Source organism: Ictidomys tridecemlineatus, chromosome 1, assembly GCF_052094955.1.
Source record: "Ictidomys tridecemlineatus isolate mIctTri1 chromosome 1, mIctTri1.hap1, whole genome shotgun sequence".
Taxonomy (NCBI): Eukaryota; Metazoa; Chordata; class Mammalia; order Rodentia; family Sciuridae; genus Ictidomys; species Ictidomys tridecemlineatus.
Window position 1 is genome coordinate 73,350,428 of NC_135477.1, and position 27,182 is coordinate 73,377,609.

General features: G+C 37.8%; 1 protein-coding gene across 5 annotated transcripts in view; it reads left to right on the forward strand.

Moving 5' to 3' along the window:
• Ercc6 (ERCC excision repair 6, chromatin remodeling factor) overlaps window positions 1-27,182 on the forward strand; it is an 81,661-nt gene that overhangs the window by 38,473 nt on the left and 16,006 nt on the right. For all 5 annotated transcript variants that reach the window (XM_005339066.5, XM_040271886.2, XM_040271887.2 and 2 more), the window contains 5 exons: window positions 4,969-5,104; window positions 14,600-14,770; window positions 15,245-15,421; window positions 20,139-20,255; window positions 24,360-24,455. In XM_005339066.5, the coding sequence (XP_005339123.2) occupies window positions 4,969-5,104; window positions 14,600-14,770; window positions 15,245-15,421; window positions 20,139-20,255; window positions 24,360-24,455 (697 nt within the window). The remainder of the gene's footprint in view (window positions 1-4,968; window positions 5,105-14,599; window positions 14,771-15,244; window positions 15,422-20,138; window positions 20,256-24,359; window positions 24,456-27,182) is intronic.

Genomic DNA, 27,182 nt, shown 5'->3' on the forward strand with positions numbered 1-27,182 from the left:
TTCCTTTCCTGTTATGAAATTTGTATGGAGTCTAATACTCTGGGCCTAGGAATCCTAAAGTTATCCCTGCAGTGTAGTTTTAATCTAAAAATTAAAACATGTTCTCTTGAGTGGTGACAATTCTACTAGGAGTGGAAGTCAGGACTAATAATGAGCATCATCTGTAATCAATTAACTATCAATGCCCATAACCTCTTCTTCATAATGAAATAGTGCAGCATATTGGACTAGTGCCCAGATCATCTTTATTAAAATAGTATTGGTGGAAGTGGCTTCTGAGAATGCTGTAATATATCAGCCAAACAACTAGGGTCTTTACATATAGAGGTGTACTGAGGAGCTTGGTTCCCCTCCACTTCACATGCCCAGGCAAATTGGTTAACATTTTTAAAACATTTCCTCTCCTGAAACTAGGTGAACTTAAGAGTCCTCCTCTTTGCTTGTGTCCTAAAGAAAAATCATCAGCCCTTGAGGTCAAATGAAGTTATGCATGAGCTGGCATTGCTTCATTGGCTATGTACGTTTTTTTTCCTGAATTCTTGCAGCAGAAGATGTTGGGGGCCAAATTTGAGATGGTCTTAGTGTTGCAATTTTAAGGTTCATGAACACTGGAACATGAAAAGTTGTGTGATACCAAGAAACTTCATAGTAAAAGAAATTTGGTTTGTTGTTGGGTGTTTTTAAAATGTGTATTGTATGCCTGTTTGTTTTTAGAAGAGGGAGAAACATATTACATGTGGTTAATAAAAATCTAAACCAGTTGTTTTATTTCTGGTTTATAATGGATATACTGTATTCTTTTCACCTTGCCATTTTTATTATAATGAGGGGCCCCTGAATGTTATGATGGAGAGGAAATAAAATTATTTACCTTTCAAACTTAAGTTAGTACTTTAATGTCTTGGTTATCATTTAGTTAATTTCTAATTAAGAATGAACACCCAAAAAAGTTATTAAACTTTTTATTGTACTTTGTAATTCCTGGCTATGACTAGCAGGTTTCCAACCTTATGATTTAAATATTTGACCATGAAGCTGTTGACTACCAAATTCATTAGGTAATCAATGATGATTAAAGATAAAAGGAACTGGAGTCTGTTTGGTAATTGATGCTAATCACTCTAGTACTTTTAGCCATTTCTTAGGCTCATCTCATTGATATTGAGGTTGGAAAGGGTGGTTCAGTTGTTGTGATTGTTAATGGGTTTGATTGCCCATTCTCTGGTCCAGGAACAATCTGCCTCAGCTCTGAGATTTCAACTCAGTGTGAAAATTTCCCTATTTTAATGAGGGCCGTGGGAAGAATGGCAGAAATTAAAGGGTATAATAATGTCAGATAGATGTAAAGCTGAAGAAAATAGTTGCCTTAAATGAAAAAGTGTGAGTCATCATTGTAGCAGTTTGCAGAAGGTGTGTTATAAAGAGAAGGAAAAAAAATGGTTTACAACCTAAAAAGCCATATGTATGAATTCATGCTTATTTGAATGTGAGCTTGTTTTTAAATATTTTAAACAGCCTTTGATTGGTTGTTCCCTAATCCCTGCTAAGTGCATATTGATGATAATTCTCTTTTATGACCCTTGGAGGATATAAAGAAGCTTGTGCTCTTAATCCTTTTAAAAAGGAATGCCGTTTTGGAAGGGGCCAGGGGCCAGGGCAGAGTCCCATTCTCCCCAGGGAGCTTGAGGGGCATCTGTCAGGGCCCTGCCATTGGTGAAGATCTCAGCTTGGATAGTCTGAGGACATTCTCTAGGAAATGTTGAGTCTATTGTGACCTCTGGCTTCTTCTGCTCTGACTCTGAGAGCCAGGGGCAGTAACCATGCATAGCAGGAGGTGGGAGTATTCATAAGCAGACAGAGGCATTTTGTCATGTTGGAGTATAGGGTAAGCCTCCTTAAAGTTAGGGCTTGGCCCAAAATCTCATTTTTCTGTTAGAACCACCAGTTTTCATTTGCGTAGAAGATGATGTTGAATATTTTAAGCACCGTGTGGTTTACTCTATTTATAAAAAAAAATTTCCGTTCAGGAGTCAAAAAATCAATCATGATCCCCCAACTTGGAAGTAATCTCTGAATACTTTGACCATATTTTCTTCCAGTATTTAAAAAGTGTTTTCATGTAATAATGCCAATTTGAGATCATTTGAAGAAGAGGTTATCCATAGTCTCAAGAAGCTCAGGAGGAGTAACACTATTATGAAAGGATCACAGTGGGGTCCTAACTAGCATAGGTGCTCTAAGGAAGGGTCCTCAACATGTCTGGAGAGAACGAGACAGGGAAGTCTCTATGGAGGAAACTGAGGTCTTGAGATGAGTAGAAGGTAGCTGGGAGGAAGTGGAGGGTAAAAAGCAAGTGAGAGTTGAAAGGTCAGCAGAATGCACTTTGTAGGAACTGAGGACAGTTCAGGCTGGCAAGGTGCTGGCCATGTGGGCAGGTATTAGGGTGATGACAGTGAGAGAGGTGAGGCTGTAAGGGTGAGCAGAGATGAGATTCTCATGGTCTTACAGGCTAGACCAACGTGTGTACTCTGTCCCACAAGCTGTGGCAGCTATTGGAGGCTTTGAACTGGGGGTATGAGACATTCAGATTTTGCTCTGAGAAAGGATCGTGTTGGAAGGTGCCATAACTCAGATGAAAGATGATGGTAGCTAGAACTGTGACAATATATAGAACTATGACAGTATGGAGTGAGGGACATGAGAACTTGGAGAGGAATTTAGGAGGTGGAAATATTGGGAGTTTGGTTGCTTCTGCTGGAGTACAAAAAGGCTGATTAAAGGATAAGGCCTGGTCTTCAGAATGGGCCCTGGAGAATGGTGGATGTTCTCTGTCCACTGGACAGGGAAACTGGGGTGAAGGAGGCTTTTGATGTATGCTGCAGTGGGGACATCCGCATCAGCAGTTAGATATCTAGTGCAGGATAGTTTAGAATTAAGGAAAGAAATCTGGCTGGAGACCCAGTCTTGGCATCCTGGGTGCACAGATAGAATTGAAGCTGTGGGGATTAGGGATATCTCAGAGGAAATTACTGTGGAGTAATTCAAGTGCATTTTGCTTCACACAGGCAGAAAGAGGGAGGGGAGGGATAGGGCAGTTTAAAATGTGACTGTTTCAGAGGAGAGGGAGTCAAGCCAGGTGGCATCCAGGGCCTGGGGCCTTGATCAGCCTCTTGGAGCTTGAGCTGAGTGTGACCCTGGTGTGCATGAAATTGATGTGGTTGGTTTTAACTTGTACTTCAAGCATTAACTAGTACTTGGCCACCTGTTATTGGGCTGTACATGTAGCAGGATAAACTGAGAAAGAAAAGTCTCCCCCAAGCTGGAGTTTATGTAAGTCCTTCCTCCCTAAATTGGACAGTCATACTAGGCCAGTTCTGTGGACCTGTGAGAGTTGCTGAGATGTGCTGTGCATTGAATGGCTTTAGAGGAACAGAATTCCAGCTTCATAGAGAACATGTCTGTGGGAGGTGTGTTTGTGTATGTGGGGGGATTGGCATTTACCCAAACTGTAGTTCTGCTAGGAAGGAGAGAGAAGAGGAGGACATTGACATAGTGGCCACCACCAGTTTCCTGGCTACCTGTATGTCAAAAAATTGGGGTGAGGGGCTGGGGATGTGGCTCAAGCGGTAGCGCGCTCGCCTGGCATGCGTGCGGCCCGGGTTCGATCCTCAGCACCACATACCAACAAAGATGTTGTGTCTGCCGAGAACTAAAAAAAAATAAAAATAAATATTAAAAAAATTCTCTCTCTCTCTCTCTCTCTCTCTCTCACTCTCTCTCTTCTCTCTCTCTCCCCCCTCCTCTCTCTCTCTCTCTCTTTAAAAAAAAAAATTGGGGTGATTCCATAAATGATTTTGTTTTATAAGAATTTATTATGAACATTTTCCAGGTTATTAAACATTCTTCAAAAACTATTTTAATGGTTATATGATATTCTGTCTTAACAAACTCTTATAGTTTACTGTTTGACCCTGTTCTAAGCACACTACACATGTTAACTGATTTAATCTTCTTAGTAACCAATGATCAGTACTGTCATTGGTCCCATCTGAAGGTAAGTGAGGTTCAGAGAGGTTAATTAATGTGCCCAAGATGACAACTTAGTGCAAGTAGAGCGAGGTTCAGACCTAGGCAGCGTTCCTAACTACTAACCTGTGCTGTGCAAAAGACATGAGATAGTTCATTCAACACTTTCTTTTTGAACTTTTAGGTTGCCTCTGCTTTTTCTGTAATATAAATAACACTAAAGTGTATGTTCTTGTACTAAATATTTGTATTGGGATTGCTGGGCCCCTGGGTGACTGCTCATAAGGCTCTTGCTTGTCGTGTGGTGCTCAGCTGCTTTCCAGACAGTGTTTTCAGTGTACAGTCTACCATATAGCCTTTCCTGGGGAGAACAGTCACTAGCTGCTTCTCCAGGTGTTGCCATATGGAGAAGCAGGCAGCATGGTGGACTGAGAGCAAGCCATAGCAAGTAATAGACTCACTTCAAAGCAGTTCTCCATTTCCTGGTATTGATGTTGCTCTGGGCACACCAGCCTTCCAAGCCACTAGTTCTGTCCTGCTTGTCCCAGGTTGGTGAAGATATATTGAAATTCTGTGGGCTAAAAATTTTGGTAGATGTAAAGCTCCAAATTTAAGATGCTATTGTGTTCACTTATATAATTTCACTAATGTGGAATAGAAAGGAAGAGAAAAGTATTTTTGTTATATTATTCAGCTTTCCTTTACTATAGATGTTAACTTTTAATATTATTTGGTGTTTTCTCTTAATTCCTGCATCCACTGATGATTGTTGGACTCAGATTTTACTTACTGAGTTATAACCTCACTGAGTTTTTAATATCAAGAAACTTCCACAGCTTGCATTTTCTTTTTTGTACTGTTAAGGGTTTTTGTCTTTAGCAGTTGATCACTCTATGTGCAGGCTTTCATGGTTGTGTTTTCTTCTTGGACATTTGGGTGCAGGTTCGAGGGGTTGGGTCCCACTATACTTGTCTGTCCAACCACAGTGATGCATCAGTGGGTCAAAGAATTCCACACATGGTGGCCTCCATTCAGAGTGGCAGTTCTACATGAAACTGGCTCCTACTCCCACAAAAAGGTAATGCTATAATACTTTAGTACTTTTTTGTTTTGTTTTAAAGCCCTCCATTACATATTTGGTTTTTCTTTGAACCATGTATTTCTCAAATATATATTCCTGTATCTTTCAAGCATTTAAAATTATTTTATAATTACTGACAATGCAAAACTCAGTGATTATGAATATGTACTTATTGTTCTAACGTCTGTAGTGGTGCCGGGATATGTCCAGCAAAACACAGATCAGCACAAACTAGTACCATAAGCCTGATAGTATGTGCAGGATCATAACAGGTGGCTTAAATGATGGCTCACTGGAGAGATTTTGGGCATTATCAGCTTTAAACAGTTTTAGGAAAGTGAATACAGGTTGAACATTCCTAATCCAATATCTAAGATGCTTCAAAATGTGGAGCTTTTGAGCACCAATATAACACCAAAACTGGAAAATTCACACCTGACTTCATGTGACAGGATGCAGTCAAAATGTAGGTGGACTAAAAATATTGAATAAAATTACATCAGACTATATGTATAAGGTGTATATGAAACAAATTAATTTTGTCTTTAGACTTGAGTCTCAACCCCCAAATATCTCATGTATATGCAGACATTCTCAAATCTGAAAAATTTCTAAATCTGAAATAAGCATTTTGGATAAGGGATATTTGACCTTAATTGGTAAATCTATTTCTTAATGTGCTTATTTTTAATATACTTTTTTTAGTTGTAGTTGGACACAATATCTTTATTTTATTTATTAATTTTTGTGGTGCTGAGGATTGAACCCAGAGCCTCACATGTGCCAGGTGAGCTCTCTACCACTGAACCACAACCCCAGCTCCTGTTAATGTGCTTTTAAAACATGTTTTTGATGAATAAAAGCAGCTTGACAATTTGCGATTTTTACAAGTATTCTTTTTTAGTTTGTTACTTTTTGTTTCCTGAATCCTGTATCATCATGTATTAAGAGTTGTATTTCCTCCCTTATTTGTAGTTCTGTTACTAGCTGCATTATCAAAAAGGAGGTTTATCTCTGCTCCTATGGCTAGCATTATAGAAACATTGTGCTATGCTTTTTTTCCCTTCCTTCTCACTATCTAAACTGTGAACTCAATAGATAACACTGTGTCTCATTTTGTATTCCAGTTGCCCTATAAGCATTTGCTGAATAAATAATAATCAGTTTCACTGTTGGTTTTGCCAGTTACGTTACTGATAAGAAGTGGGAGTTTTTTGTTTTTTTGTTTTTTTTTTTTTAATGAATTCTGCCTTTCCTGAATCTTCTGAACTCTTCTGAAGTGAGCTCTCCTTCACCCTAGGAAAGCAGTGCCCAGCTGTAAGGGCCGTGGACTTTTGGCTCACTGACTGACAAACTCCAGTGGCTCCCTAATTTTTCCCATTTCCCTTTAAATTCTTATATGTTCACAATCATACATGAGCAGAACTTTTGATAGAAATTAATCAAGAATATCTGATTTGGTAACTGAATAAGGTGAGGTGGAATCTTGTTTATACTAGCTGTGACTGTTAAATCAACAGATTTTGACCATAATTTAAAAGATAATGGAAAACAGAGTTAAGATAATTAATGACGGTGAGTAAATGCTGTGTTTTAAAAGAAAGTGAAAATACTAAGTTTAAGTTGTTTGCTAGCCAGACTTTCACTTGTTACAACTGTCCTGTTATCACCCATTCAAAACTTTATGATTCTTGTTTTCATTTCCATTATCTGTTGACATCCTTAATGTTTTGTGCTATAAAATTCTGTAGCAGGATTCATTAGTAAATCTTTGTCTTATAAAGGCAAAATTTTTCATATGTTTCTTCTTTATCCTTTTATTTTCTTTTGGGTTAGCAAAGTACATGTACTTCAAACTTTCACCTGGATTGTGCTTACCTACAGTCCGTCTATAATTATAACCTGAAAAACTACCTTCCTGTAAACCACCTACATTGACTCATTAATGGAAAGAGAATTGACATTGAACTTGCTGTTTTGACAGCAAGTTGACATTGAACTTTGCTGGGAAAACTTGATTCCTTAACTCTGATAGAGGGCAAAATCTTAAAGCCTAGATATTTTACTTTGGGTTAGAATAGTTCCACCTTCTGAGGTGGATTTACACCCAGAGACAAATGCATGGTGGTTTCTCTTTTTGTCAGTGCTTTCCAGTTTACAAGGACTTTAGCTTGAAATTTTTTACTTTTGAGGAAATGCAGTATTACAGTTACTGTATCTTTCTACTCTTAATTTCCTACTGTTCCTTTCCTATTATAAAGTACCTAAGATTTCTGAAGATTAAGCTGCTATGCAAAGATTGAAAAGATATACCTTTTATCTTTCAGACTGTATTCTTTACTTAAAAACATAGTTTGTTATTTATTATTAATGTCAATATCAGTGTATTATTTGTGGTAGTGTCACATTGAGAATGTGTTAATTGTTCCTTTGCATAGGCCTGGGTAGGGTCATTTCCAAGATTGTGACTTTGCTTTTTGAATTCAAGTACTAAAATGATAGTTGATTCTTCTGCTCCTTCCTTTCCTATCTGTGTGTGCATATCTTGGTCACTACTTCATGCACACCTGGTAGCTTACAAACATGTGTTAGACTACAATAAAGTCTGTGTCTCTCTTTCACATTTCAAATATTCTGTCAATGCTGGTCTGTCCCCTAAGCCAGCATTTAATGCCTGACTTCCTTTCCTTCCTTATCAGCTGAGATGTCTTTTTCTCATGGTTGAGGGTTATATACCCACTGGCTCTCCTGTCTGAATTCAGTAGTGACACTTTGGCATAGGGACATGCGATACTGTACTAAAAAGGGGAAAGGAAAGAATTTCTCTTTAGAAATATTTGAAACAGTAATAATGACAGTTGTTTTCCTTATAATTCAAAAGGAGCATCATTATTTTCCTAATACCTATTTGTAGCTGGTATAACATAAAAATTTGAAGATTTTTTCTTTTGGAAAACAGATGATTGAACAATTTCTAAATAGTGAACATCTGTCATTCTTCTTCCCTAATTTTTTTTTTAGCTTCTCATTACTCTTACCACTTAATCCTATATTATCTTTGTTAAAAGTCTCTTTGATTGGCAGCATGATTTAGCATTGTCAAGTGCAAAAAAAAAAAAAAAGAATTGTCACGTGCACACCCAATAACTATATTAAAAACATGCATCTATCAGTTTGAACCAAATGGTCATGTCTGATAAGGAAGATTTCAGACTTCTGAGTCTCCTTTGATGGTCACTTGAAATCTCATTGAATAGGAATCTAGGATTTTCCCATCATGATTTGTGATCTCTTTTTTTCTAGCACAGAAAAAATTTGTGTGAGTTGATTAATATTTATTTGTTGAACAAGTATAAATGCCACATTCCAGGTGTTTTGATATTGTTAGGGCTCTAAAAATGAATATGATAACTAACCTTGAAAATCCAACTGTTTTGTTGGGGAAAGAAAAGAGGATATATGAAAAGATAATGAAAGAAGGCAGTCTTGTGAGACTTAGCACATAACTCCCAGTGGGTGGTGGCATCGTTAGCACTATGTTGTAAAGCATATTTAATGATTAAGAATTTTTTTAGATTTGTTGGAATATGGATAATGAGAAATTGTTTATATCCTGAAATGATTATCTTTTTATCTTTCCTACCTTTTTCTACTGTGTAGGATCCAGTAATTCTGTGGACTGTTTTAGATTATTCAGAGAGTTTTGCCTTGTTTTGATCAGTTTGTGCTATTTACAGTCATAGGAGTGGGAAAAACAACAATGGCATAGTTTTAATTGCATAGGTTTGGTAGTTATTGCACCTGGGTTTGAATCTTGGATCTTCCATTTTATGCCATTGTGACCTCAAGCAAGTCACTTAGCTTCTCTGAGCCTAGTTTGATGTCCTATAAAATGAGAATTTTTTTAGTAGATTAGTGAGGATTTCTTGGATTAACATGTATGCATTAAAAAGCTCAGTGTGGTCCTTGATATATAAAGTTACTTAAGTATTTGTTGTTCTTGTCAGAAAGCACAGCCCAGGCCTATTCATTTCAGCGGTTGAGGAAAAATTCTGAAAGATGCATTGCTGATTGATGTGATAGGTATTCTAGATAGAAAGTTCATTAACTGCTTTATCAGAAAGGTTTATGGTCATTCAGCTTCTAGATCTGCTTTTTTCACATCCAGATACATTTGATCCCAAATAGAGTGTTGAATTTTTGGGAGGGAAGTACAAAATTGGGAAGTGATTAAAAAGCAAACCTCACAAAAAATTTGCCATCTGATGAAACTGCCATCATGGATTTTTTAAAAACTCCCCTTTCCTGAGATACTAGAGCAAAAAAATAATAATAAATTGGCTTTTTAAAAAGCTGAAGGCAGGGGTCAGGAAAAAAATCTTAACAAGTAAAAATGAAAAGGGAACCACCAGGTCTCTCAAGCATCCTAAATATTTTAGACCCATTCCATGTACACAATTATAACACAAAGTGATATAATTCCTATTAACTTCAGAGTCAGTATATACACCTGATATAAGAAATGATAGATGCTAGGCTTGTTCCATAAGTTTTATTGTAAAATTATGTTGCTGGGGTCCTTTTTTCTTCATTGTCAGCACAAATCCTTGTTTATTAAAGATTTAGCTTGAAGGAAATTTTAATTAATTACAGGTGCAGTAAATCCTGCCTGGGAAGCTGCCGTTCTGTGTTTACCGTGAATGGCCTTCATGTGCCTGTGCTTCACTCGCTCTCCCCGCTGCCTGACAGTGTGATTTATGGCTGTTGTTTTCTACCAGTCCACTGTTTGCCCTCTAGGAGGGATTGGTCTCCTGAGCCTCCATAATAACAGCAGCATTTCCACAGACATCTTTTAATGACAACAGCACTGCATTCAGTAAGTCAGGCTAATTGCAGATGTACCCTATTAATTGCAAAAACTAGGAGAGGTTACATATTTTACAAGCTTTTAATTTGAAACCGCCCGAGATGATTTGTCTTAAGTGTTTGGATAGAGACGTCCATAATATTCAACAATTCACCATTATTGAAACTCCAGTCGAGGCAGTTATAGAATTCTGAGATTGAATCAGGTGAAAACAAATAGTGTGAGCTGTAAGTGGCTAAGTGGAGATTATTTTTGCAATGAAGACATTTTGCACAACTTATTCTTTTTTTATAAAAGCATCTTCTTAATTCTTGTTAATTGTGCATCTCTTTGAACACAGTAAGAATTCTGTATTTCTGTAGCCAGCATTACAGAATATTCCAAATAAACTTTGATTCTTAAATAAGCAAAAGAAACTACTCATTGCTCCATTAGTGTACATTTGAAGCTTGGCATCCCATTTATTTAACTAGGGTAAAGCTCCCAGCTACACAGAGTGGTGTCCAGAACTCACTCTGGGATTGTATTTCTTGAATGTTAATGGGATGGCCATGGCTGGTCTGTGCATCCAACAAGAGTTCCAGGAGCCATGAGCAAGTAGACCCATATTTTCAGGTTTGGCTATACACAGTGGACATTTTACAAATATGAGTGGTAATTTAACTTCCACTTTCTTTCAAGCCCCAGATAGCCAAAGTTGTTTCCTCTCACTATCTGAGTGCACATGGCTTGTTTCTAGAGTGGACTTGGGCATAGTCCCATGGCTCAGTTTGCTATTGCCTTACCTCACTTGCTGGCATGGCTTCTGGCAGCCCCTGCTTTCCTGGAGGGGAAGATAGTGATAGACTCAGAGGGGAGCTGCCTGCCTACAATCTCAGTAAAAAAATTAGATGTGGAAGAACTATAGAAATTAGCTGGCTTCTCAAAGTTATGGAACTGGCCAGTTGAGGTACTAGCCTGTTTCTCTGGTCAACATTTTTCTACACTGGGCATTGACAGCCAAGGCAGTGTCAGTGTAGTCCAGTGAGTGGGATGAAGGTGAGTCCTGGGCAAGCTTGTACATGTTTGCAAGGCTGTTCACCTGAGACATTTACTGCTTCATTTTCCTAAGATAAAAATCAGAAAATGGTTAAAACAGGTGTGGCCTTCATTATAGTACTATACAGAGGTTGAAGTTTGTGGATGGGATGATGGAAAAGAGTGCTTATAATAATACAGTTCTTACTTGTCGAACCTTTTTAAAGGTCCCAGGTATTGTTTTGAATCTCCAAAGCAATTTATTAACTATTTAAATGTGGAGTGTGTTATGACACATGAGAAGATAATTCTTCTCTGTTTTATTTCTTCAAAATTTGTTGTGCTCTTTGCACTCTTTTATGCTCTGTTGAATTAAAAAGCATTTTAATCCTAGTTCTTGAAGATGATATTAGTAAAATTACCATTTTTTAAAATATTTTGAATTCTATATAGTTTGTATGAAATGATTTTAATTGCTTGATGATATTAGACTTTCCGGTATTTAGCTATTCTGATATTCCTTATGATAAGCCTTATTAGATTAATGTATTGCTGGGCTTTAAAGTAATAAATTTTTGATTTGGAGATATGGACACATCTGTCAGTTTTGGAGATTGAGTTTTGCTAGCCTTGTAATAAGGATTTGAAATGCATTCTTTTTCTGTATTTGGGAACAGTTCTATAGCTAGTTCTATTCCTGTGTCACTTATAGAAGAACATACATCTTTTTCAAGTTCTTCAGTATTATTCTGCTCAGTTGGTCTAATTTTTCTTGAGTCCATTTTCATTAGGGTAATTTTTTTTGTAACTATTGTCTTATGTCAAAATGTTCAGATTTTTTTGGCATGTGGTATTGGTTAACACTTTTGTATTCTCTACATTGATCAACTGTTTCTTTAACATTTCTAAAGCTGTACAATGAGAATGAGTCTGTTCTTCTGGCTGAGTTTTCAGAAATTGGTTTGGTCTTTTCAAAGAATTTTTTTTTTTTCTCCTCATCAGTTCTGCCAGGTTTTTTTCCTATAAGATTCTTTTTTTTTCCTTTTTTTATTCTGTCTTTTCTCTTTTTAGTTTATTGGGTTGATTATATTGATCTCGGCTTTTAAAATTTTTTTATTTTTTCAGATTTTAACCTTTCTGAGTAGCATATTTGTAAAGAATGGGTATATTTTATTTCTTTTTTTTTTTTTTTTTGGAGGCAAAGAGTAGGAACTATGGAATGAAATTGACCAAATTATGCTATGTGCATATATGAATATATCACAATGAATCAACTCACTTTTATGTATAATTATAGGGCGCCAGTTAAAAGTAAATAAATAAATAGATGGAAGACCAGTAGAGGAAGGGGGAGGGATGAGTGAAGAGAAAGGGGAAATGTTGAAGGGGAGACCAGGTATTCTTTGTGCAGGTTAAGGCTCTGTTGATAGCTATGAAGGGAGCTTCTTGGTGGCACTGAAAGCCTTTGTGTACCAATTTTTAAAACTGTTTCCTTTAAACATCCCTTTCTCAGAAGCTGTGGTCAGGCCTCAGGACAGGTTGTGGTTCTCAGGGCTTTGCTTTTGTGTTTGTTGCTGTGTTTTTGACAGGTAAAGGTGAATGCTGCTTCTTAGTATTTTACTCCCTTTAAAATTTAAAACATCCCTCTTGTTTCTGTTCACTTGTTTATCTCATGTTCATTTTGCTAAAACTACCCTTTTTTGTTTGCAGTTCTTAGTGAATCTTTGATTAATTCTGTTTCAGCTGTCATTGTGGGCCTGGTTTGGGTCTCCTTTAAACTCAAGGCTAGAGTTTTGCCTTACTCCAGGGAAAGTCTTGCTGTTAATAATCAGCCATCATGGTGACCTCTGATGTATCTTTAATCTGCAACTTACTATGTGTTTATTACATTTTCTGGGGGTTTTTTTTTTTGCTATTTTTAATACTTTTCCCCCTATAGTAGTCTAATAGTTTTATATCCTTTATCTTTTCTAGTGTTTATATAGAGTCAGCAACCATTAATCAGTAATAGGCTTAAATTTTTGACAAGTGTAGTTTAACATATTTTCCTCTCACAGTTAAGACTTAGTACAGTATCTATTCTGTGTTTCATTTTGCCTGTGGATAGGGTGTGGTTTATAATCCACTTTTATTTTACACCAATTTTACTCCAAGTTATATTAAGCTAAGCAGGAATTATAGTATAATTTAAAATATATTTTATATTTTAGATAATTTGTTAACAGTTTCATTTATATTTGAAAGTGTTTAATATTTAGACTATTATGTTCTAATAATTTATTTTAAGATACATAAGTATGTATATTACATTTCCCCATTTTAAATTTAAAAAAATTTATTGGTGCATTATTAGTATACATATTAGTGGAATTCTTTATTATGTAGTCATGCGTTTATTTTCCCTTTTAAAGTTTTTCTTTGTAGTATAGTAAGAGGTAGTACAGCCTAATACTTAATAGTTCCAGCTTTGGGATGGACGACCTTCTGCTTTGGAATTCTGACTTTACCACTCCCAACTTTGTGACGTGGTATATTGGTTACTAAACCCAAGCCACAGTTTCTGCATATATAAAGTGGGGTTAGTGGTAGTTGCTCTGTCCTCACTCAGCGGATTGCTAGGAGCATGCTGTCTGTCGAGAACATAAAGGGTAGAGAGTGTTGCTTTAGCTCTTCCCAGAGGGCAGCATCTGCCTGTCTGTGCACACCTCTCTGCTTCTGAATTCAGCACACTGTATCTAGCCAGCCTCTGGTTGGCCTATATTCTGAATCTTTGCCTATCTGAAGCTGGAATTTAAAAAATTTTTTCATCAAGCATAGCTGCTTATTGAATTGATGCAGAATTCCAGGATCTCCACTTCTCCCCTTCCCTGAGAACTACATAAAGATTTTTTTTCTTTGCTTTTTGACATATTTAGTGTTATAGAAAGAAATGCCCAGTGCAGGAGATCTTTCTTCTCTGAAAGGAATCTTCTTTTTCTCCGTTTTGTTTTGGTCAGAAGCCATGGCATTCTCTTTCTTTTATTTCTCTTTTAAGAATTCCGATATCCAGAAGGATATGCCTTTTCAGTGTTTCTACCTGACATTCTGGGATTTTTTTTTTCTTTAGACTTACATCTCTCCTCAGTGTATTAAGTTTTTTCCTGTTTATATCCTTTTCACTCTAGTCTCCTGGAATTCATGTTATATATTGTTAGAAGTTCTAAATTTGACTTCCTTATCCCCATGAAGTTTCTTTCATTTTCTTTCTTTATTTTAAAACAATTGATCATTTTCCATTCATCTTGTTATTTTGAGTTTAACAAGGGTGGAGACAAAGAATAATGAAAATTGAAGGCTTAACATTATAACTTACTCTTTCTTTTTGAGAGCTCCCCATTCCCTACCACCAATAGCTTTATTAGTCAGTGTTTACTACCTTACAGATTAAACAAATATAAAATACACTTTTACTGCTGAAAAGGTATTATTTAGGATATGTGTATTATGTTTATACATTTTTATAAAGTGTCCTAAATTGTGTCTTGATTGAAAGGGTGTCACTTTAAGTCATGTTCACTGTATTTTACTTTCTTTTTAAAATGGGCCTTCCTATTTTATTATGATTTTAGGAGAAACTAATTCGCGATATTGCTCATTGTCATGGAATTTTGATAACTTCTTACTCCTACATTCGTCTGATGCAAGATGATATTAGCAAGCATGACTGGCACTATGTGATCTTGGATGAAGGACACAAAATTCGAAATCCAAATGCTGCTGTCACACTTGCTTGCAAGCAGGTATGACCTCTCATAACAAGGAGTTTATAGGTTGGCAATAGTATTTAATTTAGAATAGGCTTTCTGCTTTTAATAACGCATTAATTAATTCCTTATGCTTAAGAAATTAAAAATATACATTTTACCTAAATGTAGAAAATTCTATATGCTCACCCTTAATTGTTTTTTAAAACTCTGATTGTTCACATTACTTAGTGTCTCTTATAAGGATCAGTTGTTAGAATGTAACCAAATCTTACTCTAACCTGTATTATTCAGTTTGATATAAGAAAAAAATTTCCCCATTTTTCATCTATATGTAATTAAAGAATTATAATTGCATAAAATGTTTTGAGGAGGACGAAAATGATATAAGAATTAAAATGAATAAAATGTATTAAATAATGGTATTACACGGGAGTGTTTTGAAGCAGTAATATCCATCATCTGTTAAAAGGCGAATTTATTAAGAAGGTGCTTTATTTCCCAAACTAGTTTCGCACACCTCATCGGATCATCTTGTCTGGCTCACCGATGCAGAATAACCTCCGGGAGCTCTGGTCCCTCTTTGACTTTGTCTTCCCGGGGAAGTTAGGCACATTGCCTGTGTTTATGGAGCAGTTCTCTGTCCCCATCACCATGGGGGGATATTCCAATGCTTCTCCAGTACAGGTAATGTAGTAGACAGGTGATAACTTTGACATTTTAGTATTAAAATGTTGTTACTAATATTGTATTTTGTATTTTGTAGCCAAGTCATTCAGAATGTAAGGGAAATGGACAGGCTTATAAATTGGTATCTGATAAAAATCAGATAATTATTTCTGCTTGATATACTTTTCCAGATAAACTTTTAAAAATCGTGTAAAATATTTACTTAGAGGAACTACCTAAAATTAAACTTTTCTTTGCAGAACAGAAATGAAAATTTGGGGTTGGTTGTTCCTGTTTTTTTTCTGTCAGATAAATTAAAAAATGATACTATGTGTGATCACAAGAACAGTGAGAAATCATGAAGTGAGAGCAAATCAATTCAACATATAATTTAGTGCAAATTGGGTAGTACATCTTATGAAGTAGTGAAAAGCTTTAGAAAGGGGATACCAGGACAGATCGGATTGGATTGTTAGGGGAAATGATATGTGTCCCTTAACTCAGTTCTGGGTAATCGGCCATGGAGAATGAGTGCCTTCTCGATGAGGCAGCAGCTAGAGTATAGCCACACTTCATGGCTAGAACAATGAAGAGACTTGCTTGGTTGGACTGGAGATGCTTGTTTGGTGGAAGGTAGTAGGAAGTTGTGGATGCTGGAACTGAGGCCCAGAAAAGGAGGCAGTGGTGCTCAGGGACAACAGGAAGGTGTCTGAGCAGGCTGCTGGAAGATGGTGGTTCTCAGGGATTGCTCAGCCTGCAGTAAGGTCATGAGGAGAGAGGCTGGAACTTTGGGGACTTTTGGTAGTAAGGACAGTGAGGACATGAACTTGACTGGTAGTCTGAGAAAGACAACGAGGAATAGAGAGACCCAGGTGGTGCATTTAGGTACTTCAGAGACTAATAGAATAAAGGAAATGGTGGTGGTAGGGACGGGGGTTTTTCACAGGCAGGAACCTTAGGAGCTAAAGCTAACCTGACGAAAATTTGTGTCCTTTGGGGGCAGGCTCCAGCCTTAAAGAGAGGCGGGGTTTCTGCACAGCCCTTCTCAGGTGGAGGGTGCAACTGTGGGGGCATGCCTGGGCCAGGAATAAAGTCTTCCATCAAAAGAGTTGCTCACATGTTTTGAAATATTTAACTAGAAAAAGAATTTTAGACCATTTTAATACCTTTACATCAGTACCTTTATGCCAAGGTCTCGGCTTGGCACCAGAATCACGAGCCACCACACAGCTTCGTAGGTTCAAACAGCAATTCTTTATTCCCGCTCTCACACCGCCTCCACACAGGTCCAGGGGCAATCACGTTCTGCCATCTCCCGCACAATTCACCTACTCCACGAGGCTATCTCCAAATCCCATTTTAATCTCACGAGAACTCAACAGGAACAAGCAGCAGGAACACCCTAATCCCAGCAATAATCTTCAATCTCCAACTTCCCTAAAACCCATTATCTTAAACTGGCAACACCTTAAACGCAAGGAACCGGTTACTTCCTCAAACCTGATCAGCTCTAAACCCGGATCTGCCTTGGTCCTTGAGCAAGGTCACCTTATTAAAGCATGCATGCAATGTTCCATCAAATGTCCTGTAAGCAGCATGGGGTACGCTTGGCAAGGAAATTTCGATGCGTCATTCCTACTTGGTAATGGCCCTCAGCACCTTTATCTTTAATACCTTTACACTTTAAGATCGAATGGTTTTTTACTTAACTTTTGCAAGGGCTCTCTTCTTCCTCTCAACCCCTGCTATCCTTCAGTTAAACCATTTTTTTCCCTTTTAACTTGCCATTTTAAATCATTTCAAATTGAATGAAATGTGGCAAGAATTGTAAAAACAAACTCGCATGTTCCTTTCATCCAGATTTACTGATTATTAGCTTTTTCTAACATTTTACTGCATTTTCTTATCATCTTTCCATCCCCTCAAATAAATATCCACAGATTAATGCTATTTTTTTTTCTGAAACTTCTGAGTAAGTTGCAGTATAATGCCACTTTCTTTCAATCCTTCAGTGTGTTTCCTAAAAACAAGGGCAGTTGCTTACATAATTATAGGAGGCAATTTAGCATTGATACAATTCTGTTACCTAATCTATTGTCATTCACATTCTGCCAATTGTTCTCAAAGCTTCCATGTCTCTTTAGTCTCTCTCTGTTAATCTGGAAAAGTTTCTCTAATCTTTCTTTTGCCTTTCATGACCTGGACAGTTTTTAAAACTATAGACCTGTTATTTTTCTAGACTGTACCCAAGTTTGGGTTTCTTTTATGTTCCTTCATATTTGGATCAGATTATACATTTTTGGCAGAAATATTGCAGGAGTGATCTGTCTTTCTCAGTGCATTCTACTTGGCAGCACCAGCTGTTCGTTTGTCCCATCATTGGTGAATGCCTGGTAAAGTTTTGGCTTGATTTCTAAACTCTGAAGTTATGCTTTTGCTTTGGAATTAGTCTTTTGTGGAGAGGCATTTTGAGAACATGTAAATACAATCTTTCTTCCTTAAAGTCTTTGATTCAGGAGTTTGTGTAGTAGTTATCCTCCCCCACCCCTCATCATCTGCAAGGGTTGTGTTCTAAGGCATCTGGTGGATACCTGAAATCAAGAGTATCCAACTCTATGTCCTGTCTTTTGTGATATTCCATTTAATATTTTTGGACTACAGTTAACCTCTGGTTTTGAAACCATGCAAAGTAAAAGTGCAGATAAAAGAGGACTCCTTTTCCCTTTCTAGTGTTTTTAATTTGCTTCTTTTTGTGTTAGAATGGGGTTGCCATGTGCTATTGAGCCCTAAGAATAAAGATTGTTCGTTGGTAATTATTGTGTTAGGCTGTGGCTAACGTGACAAGAGGGCTCTGGAAGCCAGAAGCTTCTATGAATAGTATTTCTGATCCAGTGTGAGGCATACAAAAAGAAAATGGTAAATGAAAATCCCAGAACCGAATAATGAGGACTGTGACCAGGGGAGATATCCATTATCAGAGACTAGTGCTCAAGAAAGTCCTCCTGAAGAAGGAATGAGGAAGCCAGGACTAATAGGGCTGAGGAAGGTAAGGGAAGAACACCAGTAGCCCACAGGGTGGACTGCTCTCTTGGTAGGTGCACTCAGCTTTGGTATGGAACTTCAGAACTGCAAAGAACCTCAGGAGATGTCTCATTTTATAGTCCAGGTAACTGAGACTCCTTGTTTTGGTGACTTGTCTAAGAGGCAGAGCTGGGGGATTATAATCACCTCTCCATCTTGTCAGGAAGAAGATTGGTATGTGCAGTGAGGTATCCATTTTCCATAGTACTGGGGGCCTGGGAAAGTTAGAGAAATACAGTTAGATCACCCCCTTATTATTATTATTTTTTTAATAACAGGCAGCATGGGAACCAGGTGGGAATTAAATATAATATCACTGCCTCGGAGTTGGCCTGCAGGAAAGAGCGAAGCTGAGGGACTGGCCCCTCCCAGCCAGCTCTGTTTTAGTTTACTAGTATCTACAACCAGCAGGAGAGAGATGTGGGCAAAAGGAGGATGAGGGAAATCTCCTCAGCGTATTGAAACACTTGTTTCCTCCGTGAGACCATAATGTATTGTTAAATTCTGAAATTTAATCATCTCTGCATCACAAATCATGTACTTCATGATTATCTTAAACATAATTTTGATCAGCATCCAATGATACACTTGAGGTGCTGGAGATATATAAAACTAAAAGTTGTTGATTAGTTGAATTCTTTGTTAGTTTCTGTTATCCCAGGTAACACCTTTTTTGGGGGGTGGGGGTGCACACCCATTCACATGCTTACACACTGTACATGTATGGACATGGGCTTGAGTGAGATGTTCTTATGCTTTTTAAAAATGTTTTCTTTTTTTACATGTTAATATTTTTAACTTGAACTTTTCTTTGTGTATTATGGTCAAGCTCCTCACTATCATTGATTTTATAGCTAATTTTTTTTGCATTAAAACTTTGGACTTTTTTCTTGTTCTGTGAAATAGTAATTTACTTAGTTCTTAAGCCTGTTTTTTTAATTATTAATAATCTATTGAAGTCTTTGTTTGCTTTTAAGTAAATTGCAGAGGGAGGGGTTTCCTGGGCTATGGGTCTTTGTTTTTCTATGTACAGTTAATACCCCTCTCGTGTGACTGTGTCCATTACGGAGCCATATGTTCCATTTTAGGCTAGAGTGACCTTTCATTTCTGGGATCATAGGGCTCCTCTTGAACTTAGTCTCCTAAGTCTCCAGTGGGCAGTAATCTCTGCTTATTAGCTGGTGGCTTCCATTGCTGCAGCTTCCCCCACACTTAGCTTTTGATCTTCAGTCTTGCAGAGTAGCATTTCCTTTGTAGCTTTTGGAGAATACAAGATTATAAACAGTCTTGTTTGAAAGCGGTTTTTCCCTGGAGAGTGGTTAAGAATCACACAAATCTCTACTTTAAGGTCTAACTATATAATAATAACTAAAGCAAGTATTGAAGAGGAATAAGACACAAAATTATTGAGTTTTCTTTTGTTGTACATTTTAGTTAATGAGATCAGTTTTGCACCTGGTGATATTATGAAAGCCACCATCACCTAAAGTATTCAGAACTTTTACAAATTTTTTCAAGCCATTTTCTGACCATTTCCAACCACTTTTGTACAACCATAGTCATTCTTTTTGTTTTTCAGCAGTGGAATCTGTTGAGAGGTAAGAACAAATGCATTCCTTAGATGTAGTAATTTCTCCTTTTTCTTTTATTACAGGTTAAAACTGCTTATAAGTGTGCATGTGTCTTACGAGACACCATAAACCCATACCTTCTGCGGAGAATGAAGTCAGATGTCAAGATGAGCCTTTCTTTGCCAGATAAAAATGAACAGGTCTGTAAATATAGAATTTAACCAAATAGTCCTCAAGCACAGGTGTGCCTGTCCCTTCACTCTAATTTTCCTGTGTATAACAGATTAGGGGGGCTGGGGATGTGGCTCACTTGCCTAGCATGCGTGCGGCCCGGGTTCAATCCTCAGCACCACATACAAACAAAGATGTTGTGTCCGCTGATAACGAAAAAAATAAATATTAAAATTCTCTCTCTCTCTCAAAAATAATAATAAATAAATAAATAAATAAATAAGGTTCAGAATGAAACAAAGATTTCCTCAGGAGATTGGTACATGTGGATGTGTGGGTAAAGAGGGATTGCTGTATAGGCCTGACATTTCCTTAAAAAAAAAAAAAAACAGATTAGGCCAACAGGTGGGTCCTGGTGCTGTAAGGCAGGCTGGTCCTCATTTGCATGTGACAGGTGTACCTCTGTGGCATCTGCCCTCAGTTAGACTCTTCCTCTGACCCATGGACTTTGTTTTCTCTCTCCTAACACATGGATTTCTTTTAACTACTTTTCTTAAAAGCTTCATTTTCCTTAGGCCCCCAGTTCATTCATACTATACATTGTATTAGATGCCAACCATGTTTTCAGCATGATTCAAGTCTCTGGACACATTAGGTAGCAGGGCAAGTTATCATGATTCTCACATTTATTCTTAATGTAGAGAGAGACTCACAAATAAGTATAGAAGATGGCAGGTGGTTGAGTATGGAGAAAATTGAATCTGGGCGAGGAGATGGGGAGTGCTAGGGGCAAGGGTTTAGGCTTTTTATGAGATAGTCTGAGAAGATCTCTGATGCAGTGGCATTTGAACAGAGACCTACAGAAGGTATTCGAGTGAGTTGTATGGGAGTTGCAGAAAGACTATTCCTAGGGGTAGACTGGAGCAGTGCATTGGTAGTCTTGAGGACCAGTAGGGAAGCCAGTGTGACCAAAGGAGCAAGGATAAGAACCACAGGGAGGAAGCCAAACTACTGGCTAGAGGCCAGATGTCAAGGGCCTGCTGATCATGGGGAAGACTGTAGATTTTACTTTTTGCAAGGCGGAAAGTCATAGGATTATACTGAGCTAAGGATTGATGTCATTTGATTTGGTGTCAAAAGAATTGTTCTTCTAAATTCCATCCTGGTATTCTGTAATCTTAAAAGATGATTGTACCTCTGCTTGGCACCTGTAAATGCATTATAGATGTTGGATGTTTAAACTGAATAGGACTTTTGACTTCTGTCATCAAGGCTACTTTTCCTTTCATCCTTGCCTCTTCTCTTCCCACCACACTTATCTCTACTTTGAGCCTTTTATCTTCACATTCTCTAAACATTCTCCCCTTGTAACCAAGTCCCCAAACCACAGTTGTCTGAACTGGTTAATTCCAAGTCAGCCACTGCTGTAACATTTATTTGTCCTTTTTCATTCTTACTTTCTTATGTTTCACACTCATGACTTTGGTCATAAACTGGTGCAGTTGATGTCTGACAAGCTTCCCACCCAACAAGACTTCCTGCTCCATGCAGTATTTCCCATTGTTGCTGGATTAATTTTGCCTAAGGTTATTCCTATCAGCATACCTTCACTGTTCCTTCCCCATCACCTGTTTAAGATCACCAAATTGATTTATTCACACCATTTATTTTCACTATGGAATCTCAACTGTGTTTACTATGCTATAGCCAAACGAATCACTTTCTGCTTTTTCAACATGTGTCTCTCTTCTTTGCTTTTAAGTCCCCTCCACCTGAAGATTCTGACACACCCACTCCACCCTCCAGAAAACACACGCAGAGAAGTTTCTTTATTAAGATCCTCCGAAGGGGCTGGAGTTGTGGCTCAGTGGTAGAGCACTTGCCTAGCATGTGTGAGGCACTGAGTTTGATCCTCAGCACTACATAAAAATAAATAAATAAAATAAAGGTATTGTGTCCATCTACAACTAAAAGTATTAAAAAAAAAAAAAAGTGTATGATTGCACGAATGGTGTGACTCCACATCAGGTACAACCAAGAAATGAAAAGTAGTGCTCCATTTGTATAAAAAATAATTAATGAAACAACAACAACAAAAAAGATCCTCTTAGTCTCTCTACTAGACTGGAAACTCCTGGAAATCTGACTCTGTGTAACCATCTAAAAATCCCTTGTAAAAAATATTACAGTGATTCCTAGGTGCTAAGCACCTGGCAAACTATTGGTTTAGTTTTCTTTGTGTTTTAGAGGAAGGGCTTTTTTTTCTGTTGTCCTTGAAATTAAGACTGAAATACAAATGTAAGAAATTGAGAATTGTAAACTCTGAGGTTAATATTTTAGAAAGACTACTCATGCCACAAATGAAAGTTTTTTGAGGGAAAGAAAGTAGAAGCAGAAGGATAAGTTAATGAGATCTTCCAAAATCTTTGGAGAGAAAATGTGGCTTGGACCGGTAGAAAGTTGGGGTTGACAGAAGGTACTTGAAGGGCCCAGTGATGTCCAGATTTCCCTCTTAGGATGCTGGGATATATCTATTGTTATAGAGGCTTCAGAAGGATGTGACTGAGAGGTTTAATTTATGATGCCTGTGAAGTGCCTATGCAAACACTCCCTTGCCCAAGGCTGTTGCAAATTAGTCTAGAGGTTTGAGGAGGATCTTAGGATGTAACTAACACGTGTTAAACAGGGGTGTTAAACAGGGATTGGTTTGCCCGTGGAGTAGGTGGAGAATGAGAAAAGACAAGCAGCCCAGAGGAGCACTAACACCTAAGAAAAGGGTAAAAGAAAAGAAGCTGGCTAGGAAGATAGGGAAGCCCAAGCAGACAGGTAAGAGGTGGGTTAGGAGGACTGGAGGCCAGTGTTGCAGAGCAACAGGGTGAATGGACTGAACTGGAAAGAACCTGATGATTTTGGCAACTCTGAAGTCATTAGTGACAGACACATAGGAACAAAATCAGTGGCATCAGTCAGGGTGCCCATCAGACTTGCTATCTGCAGAAACACCTAGGTGAAACAGTGGAATGGAAGTAAGGATTTTCCCCTATTATTTCAGGAAGTTTCCTCCCTTTTTTAGAGTGTCAAATGGTCATGGTTTTCAGATATGGTGCAAAGGTTGAGGAGTTAACATCGATCCTGTATTGGATTCTGTTCCTCTGGAATAAGGGAAACTAAGGTGAGGTAGATGCAGAAGTAGAAACATTTTAGGGAGTGGAAACTAGGGAATTCTGCCTGATTCTGGTGGCTTCAGGTTTGATTTTTATCATTTTGTTTTTATATGATTGCTTTTAAATAAAAGTTGAGACAATGGTGGCTGAAATGGAGTAGCTTGGGGAAATGAGTGTTGGCACAACAGTTCTCATGCTGCACTGGGCTTTAGGAAGGTACTGGGCAGGGTGTGTGTGGAGGCGTTCTCTGAAACAAGAAGTGGCAAGCCACCACAGGATGGGAGACGGTGCTAGATATTGACCATAAAAAGTCGAGAAGGCAGGTGGGAGAGTGGATCTGCTTCTGGGAAATTCATATGGCAATTGCAGTAGGTTGAAAAGGGCCTGTACTGGTGACACAGGGTAGCTGTCTGGCCACACAAGGGTATATGACTGGCCACAGAAGAAAGTCAAGCCGTGAGGTGATGGTGGTAAACTTAGAGAAAGAGAAAGGTTGAGAGATAGGAAGTCCATGAACCCAATGGCATGGAGTAATTGACCTCAGAGATGAGTCTAATTAACTTATGAACTTCAGGAAAAGAGGAATTCTAGGTGAGGTGAAGGTCCCTGTCAGGTCTGCTGAGCAGAGTGCGCATAAAGGGCATTGAAGATGGAGTAGTCTGGGCACGTTGAGGCCAGGAATGGTCTATAATTGGATCCTGAACTTGGCCTGTGAACAGGAAGCTAGTCTTTACTGTTGGGGTAATAGGGCAGGGACCAGGAGATAGGTAGATACAAAAGTGGAGAAATGGTCTTTGTTCAACAATGAGAGGTATCATCATTTTTTGTTGTTTTAGTAAGTAGCATTGTTAAAATTGCACATGTTGTATTCTTTTGATTAGAGAACCAAATGCTTATGTTGTAATATTTTAATTACTTTATTCTAATAATTTTTTTAAATTATACTTTCTTTATTTTTTCCCCCTGTAGGTCTTATTTTGCCGTCTTACAGATGAGCAGCAGAAAGTCTACCAGAATTTCATTGATTCCAAAGAAGTTTACAGGATTCTAAATGGAGAGATGCAGGTCAGCCTTAGAACAGAAGCTGTATAACTTGTGTATGAGAAGAGGTGGGGGAGGAAAGGAAACTGGTGTCTAGAATGTGCCAGGATTTCTATATCATGTCATCTCAGTTGATTTGTTGGTGAGCTGTGGGGAAGTATGAAGTCAGAGCTCTAGCATGAAGATAGTAAAGTGCAAAGGAGGAAGGTCAATAGTGGGAGATTGGTAGCCATGAGCTATGGAGCTGGAATGCAACTGTGGGTGTGACCACGAGGCCGATAGTTCCTGTGGCTCTCAAGGGTCTCACCTAGCAGGTGGATGAGTGTCAGGTACATTGCTGGGTTGTCCTGGGAATGATGGCAGAAATTATATATAATGAGAGGATTATGAGGATTCGTAATTTTCATCAGTTTCTTAAGGGAGCCCTGAACCCTAATAAACATGAATCACTACCAGGTTAGAAAAAAATATAATTCTGGTTTAAATGTCTCTGGTTCTAATTCTCATCATCCCCAGTGTGTGAAAAGAATTTATGGGCTGGGATTGTGGCTCAGCGGTAGAGCGCTCGCCTAGCATGCATGGGGCCCTGGGTTCGATCCTCAGCACCACATAATAATAAAAAAATAAAGATGTTGTGTCCACCGAAAACTAAAAAATAAACATTAAAAAATTTTTCTCTCTCTCTTTCTCTCTCTCTTAAAAAAAAATAATTTATGTCACTCTATTCCTTCCAAAACTCCAAAAACTCCTTCTGTGGTTGTCCAGAATTCAGAAGTAGATAATGTCTTCTTAGAAAAAAATCAAAATAACAACAATGGAAAAACATTATATAAATAAATGAATGTGCTAGAATTTAGCTCTCTGGAACATGTTCCCATGGTGGACTGTCCCTGGGAACTTTTAAAATAAGAATGTGCTGCTGAGATTGTATGCTGGAAGCTAGTATCTAAATGCTATTTAGATGGCATGTGCTTCTGCTTGGTTAGGAATTTTCTGTGACCCTTTGAAAACATTTTGACTAAATTTCAAGCCTTGAAGAAGTGAAAGAACACATTAAATTTGTGTATGTTCCATTTCATCTCTACTGCAGTACTGTTGTATTTGAATCCAACCCTGTGGTCTAATGGAAGAATAGCTAAGTATTGGCATCTGCAATGATGAGGTTTTCAGGGACTGAGGCTCCCATGCAGAATATAGGGAAACAGCCCCAGAGTGCTAGTGTGAGTGGACACATTGAGGAAAAATCATTTTTACACATTTTTTTCTACAATAACATTGTAACTATAGATAGCACTAAGTGCTCATAGTGTTATATGTATGTTAAATAAGTAGGTACAAAATATAATCTTCATTTAGTCTAAAGCTGTAGGGCTTTAGACTAAACTGTACCCCTTCTTTGTGTATACCCTGTGAATTTTGTCTTATTGATTTGATATATAAGATTCCTAAGGCTGAGGATGCTCACTCTGCTTGCTGTCATCCTGAGCAAGAGCCATTTCTTCGAGGTGCTTTCAAAACAAGCCTTAGGAATCCAGGTTTAGGAATACAGACTTTTCTGTATCCTTTAATCCATGCTGAGCTTTGAAGTCATGGTCCTTGTCCTGTCCCATTGGACTAGTGATGTGTGTGGATCGAGATGAATGCAGGCAGTGTGGCTGCCTGTGTTCATAGTATCTGAGTGCTTGTGCTTCCAGATTCAGTAGTTTCTTTCATTCTTTTAACTACATCTGTTTCTTACTTCATCAGTCACTGGTATGTATAAAGGCTTCTAAATCATTCACATTTCTTCAGCTCTTAAATCTCCCCTTCACTTCTTCATGTGCCTCCAAGATCAAAATGATAGATAGAGAATGCAAGCCACACCTGTAAGTTTCAATTACATTACAAAGGTAAATAGATAAATAGAAAATTAATGTTGATTGTGTATTTTATTTAACCTAATATATCTAAAATATCATTTTAATGTATAATCAAAGTTTCAGAATGATTAATGAGATATGTTACTCTTCTTTTTTTTGTATTAAGTTTCTGAAATTGGGCATATATTTTGCATTTGCAGCATATCTCAATTCAGACTAGCCACACTTAATATGCTTCATAGCCTCATGTGGCTAGTGGCTACTCTGTCAGACAGTGCAGGTCAAGAGGAAGAAAAATGAGTTAGAGATGGCTCTTTGGGAGTTTTCACAGTATTTCTGATTTGTTCAGATCTTTTATTATTTGCTTGTGTAACTGTTTGGGGGTTTAAACTGTCATCCCTTTGATTATTCACTTAATTTATTAGCTCTTTTTTTCTTTTTGGTACTGGGGATTAAACCCAGGAGTTCTTAACCACTAAGCCAATTCCCAGCTCTTTTTATTTTTTATCTTGAGGTAGGGTCTCCCTAAGTTGTGTAGGGCCTTGCAAAGTTGCTGAGGCTGGCCTTGAGTTTGTAATCATACTATCTCAGTTTCCCACACTGCTGGGATTACAGGTATGTGCCACCACACCCAGCTGATATCTCTTTTTCTACTTGAGCTCTCATACTAATGAATTTTATTTGAGTCACACTCTGAAATCTGTGAGAAGGCCTGTTCTTGTTGTTTTGTTAATGTCCTCAGGCAGGGGCTGAGGCAAGGGTTAGGGAATACTTACCCCAGCCTCTTATACTTTTCTGTTGTATGAACCTTTCTTCATATCCTTCTCATTTGTGCATTTGTCATGCAGATTCATTTTCTTTTTTTAGTTATAGGTGGACATACTATCTTTAT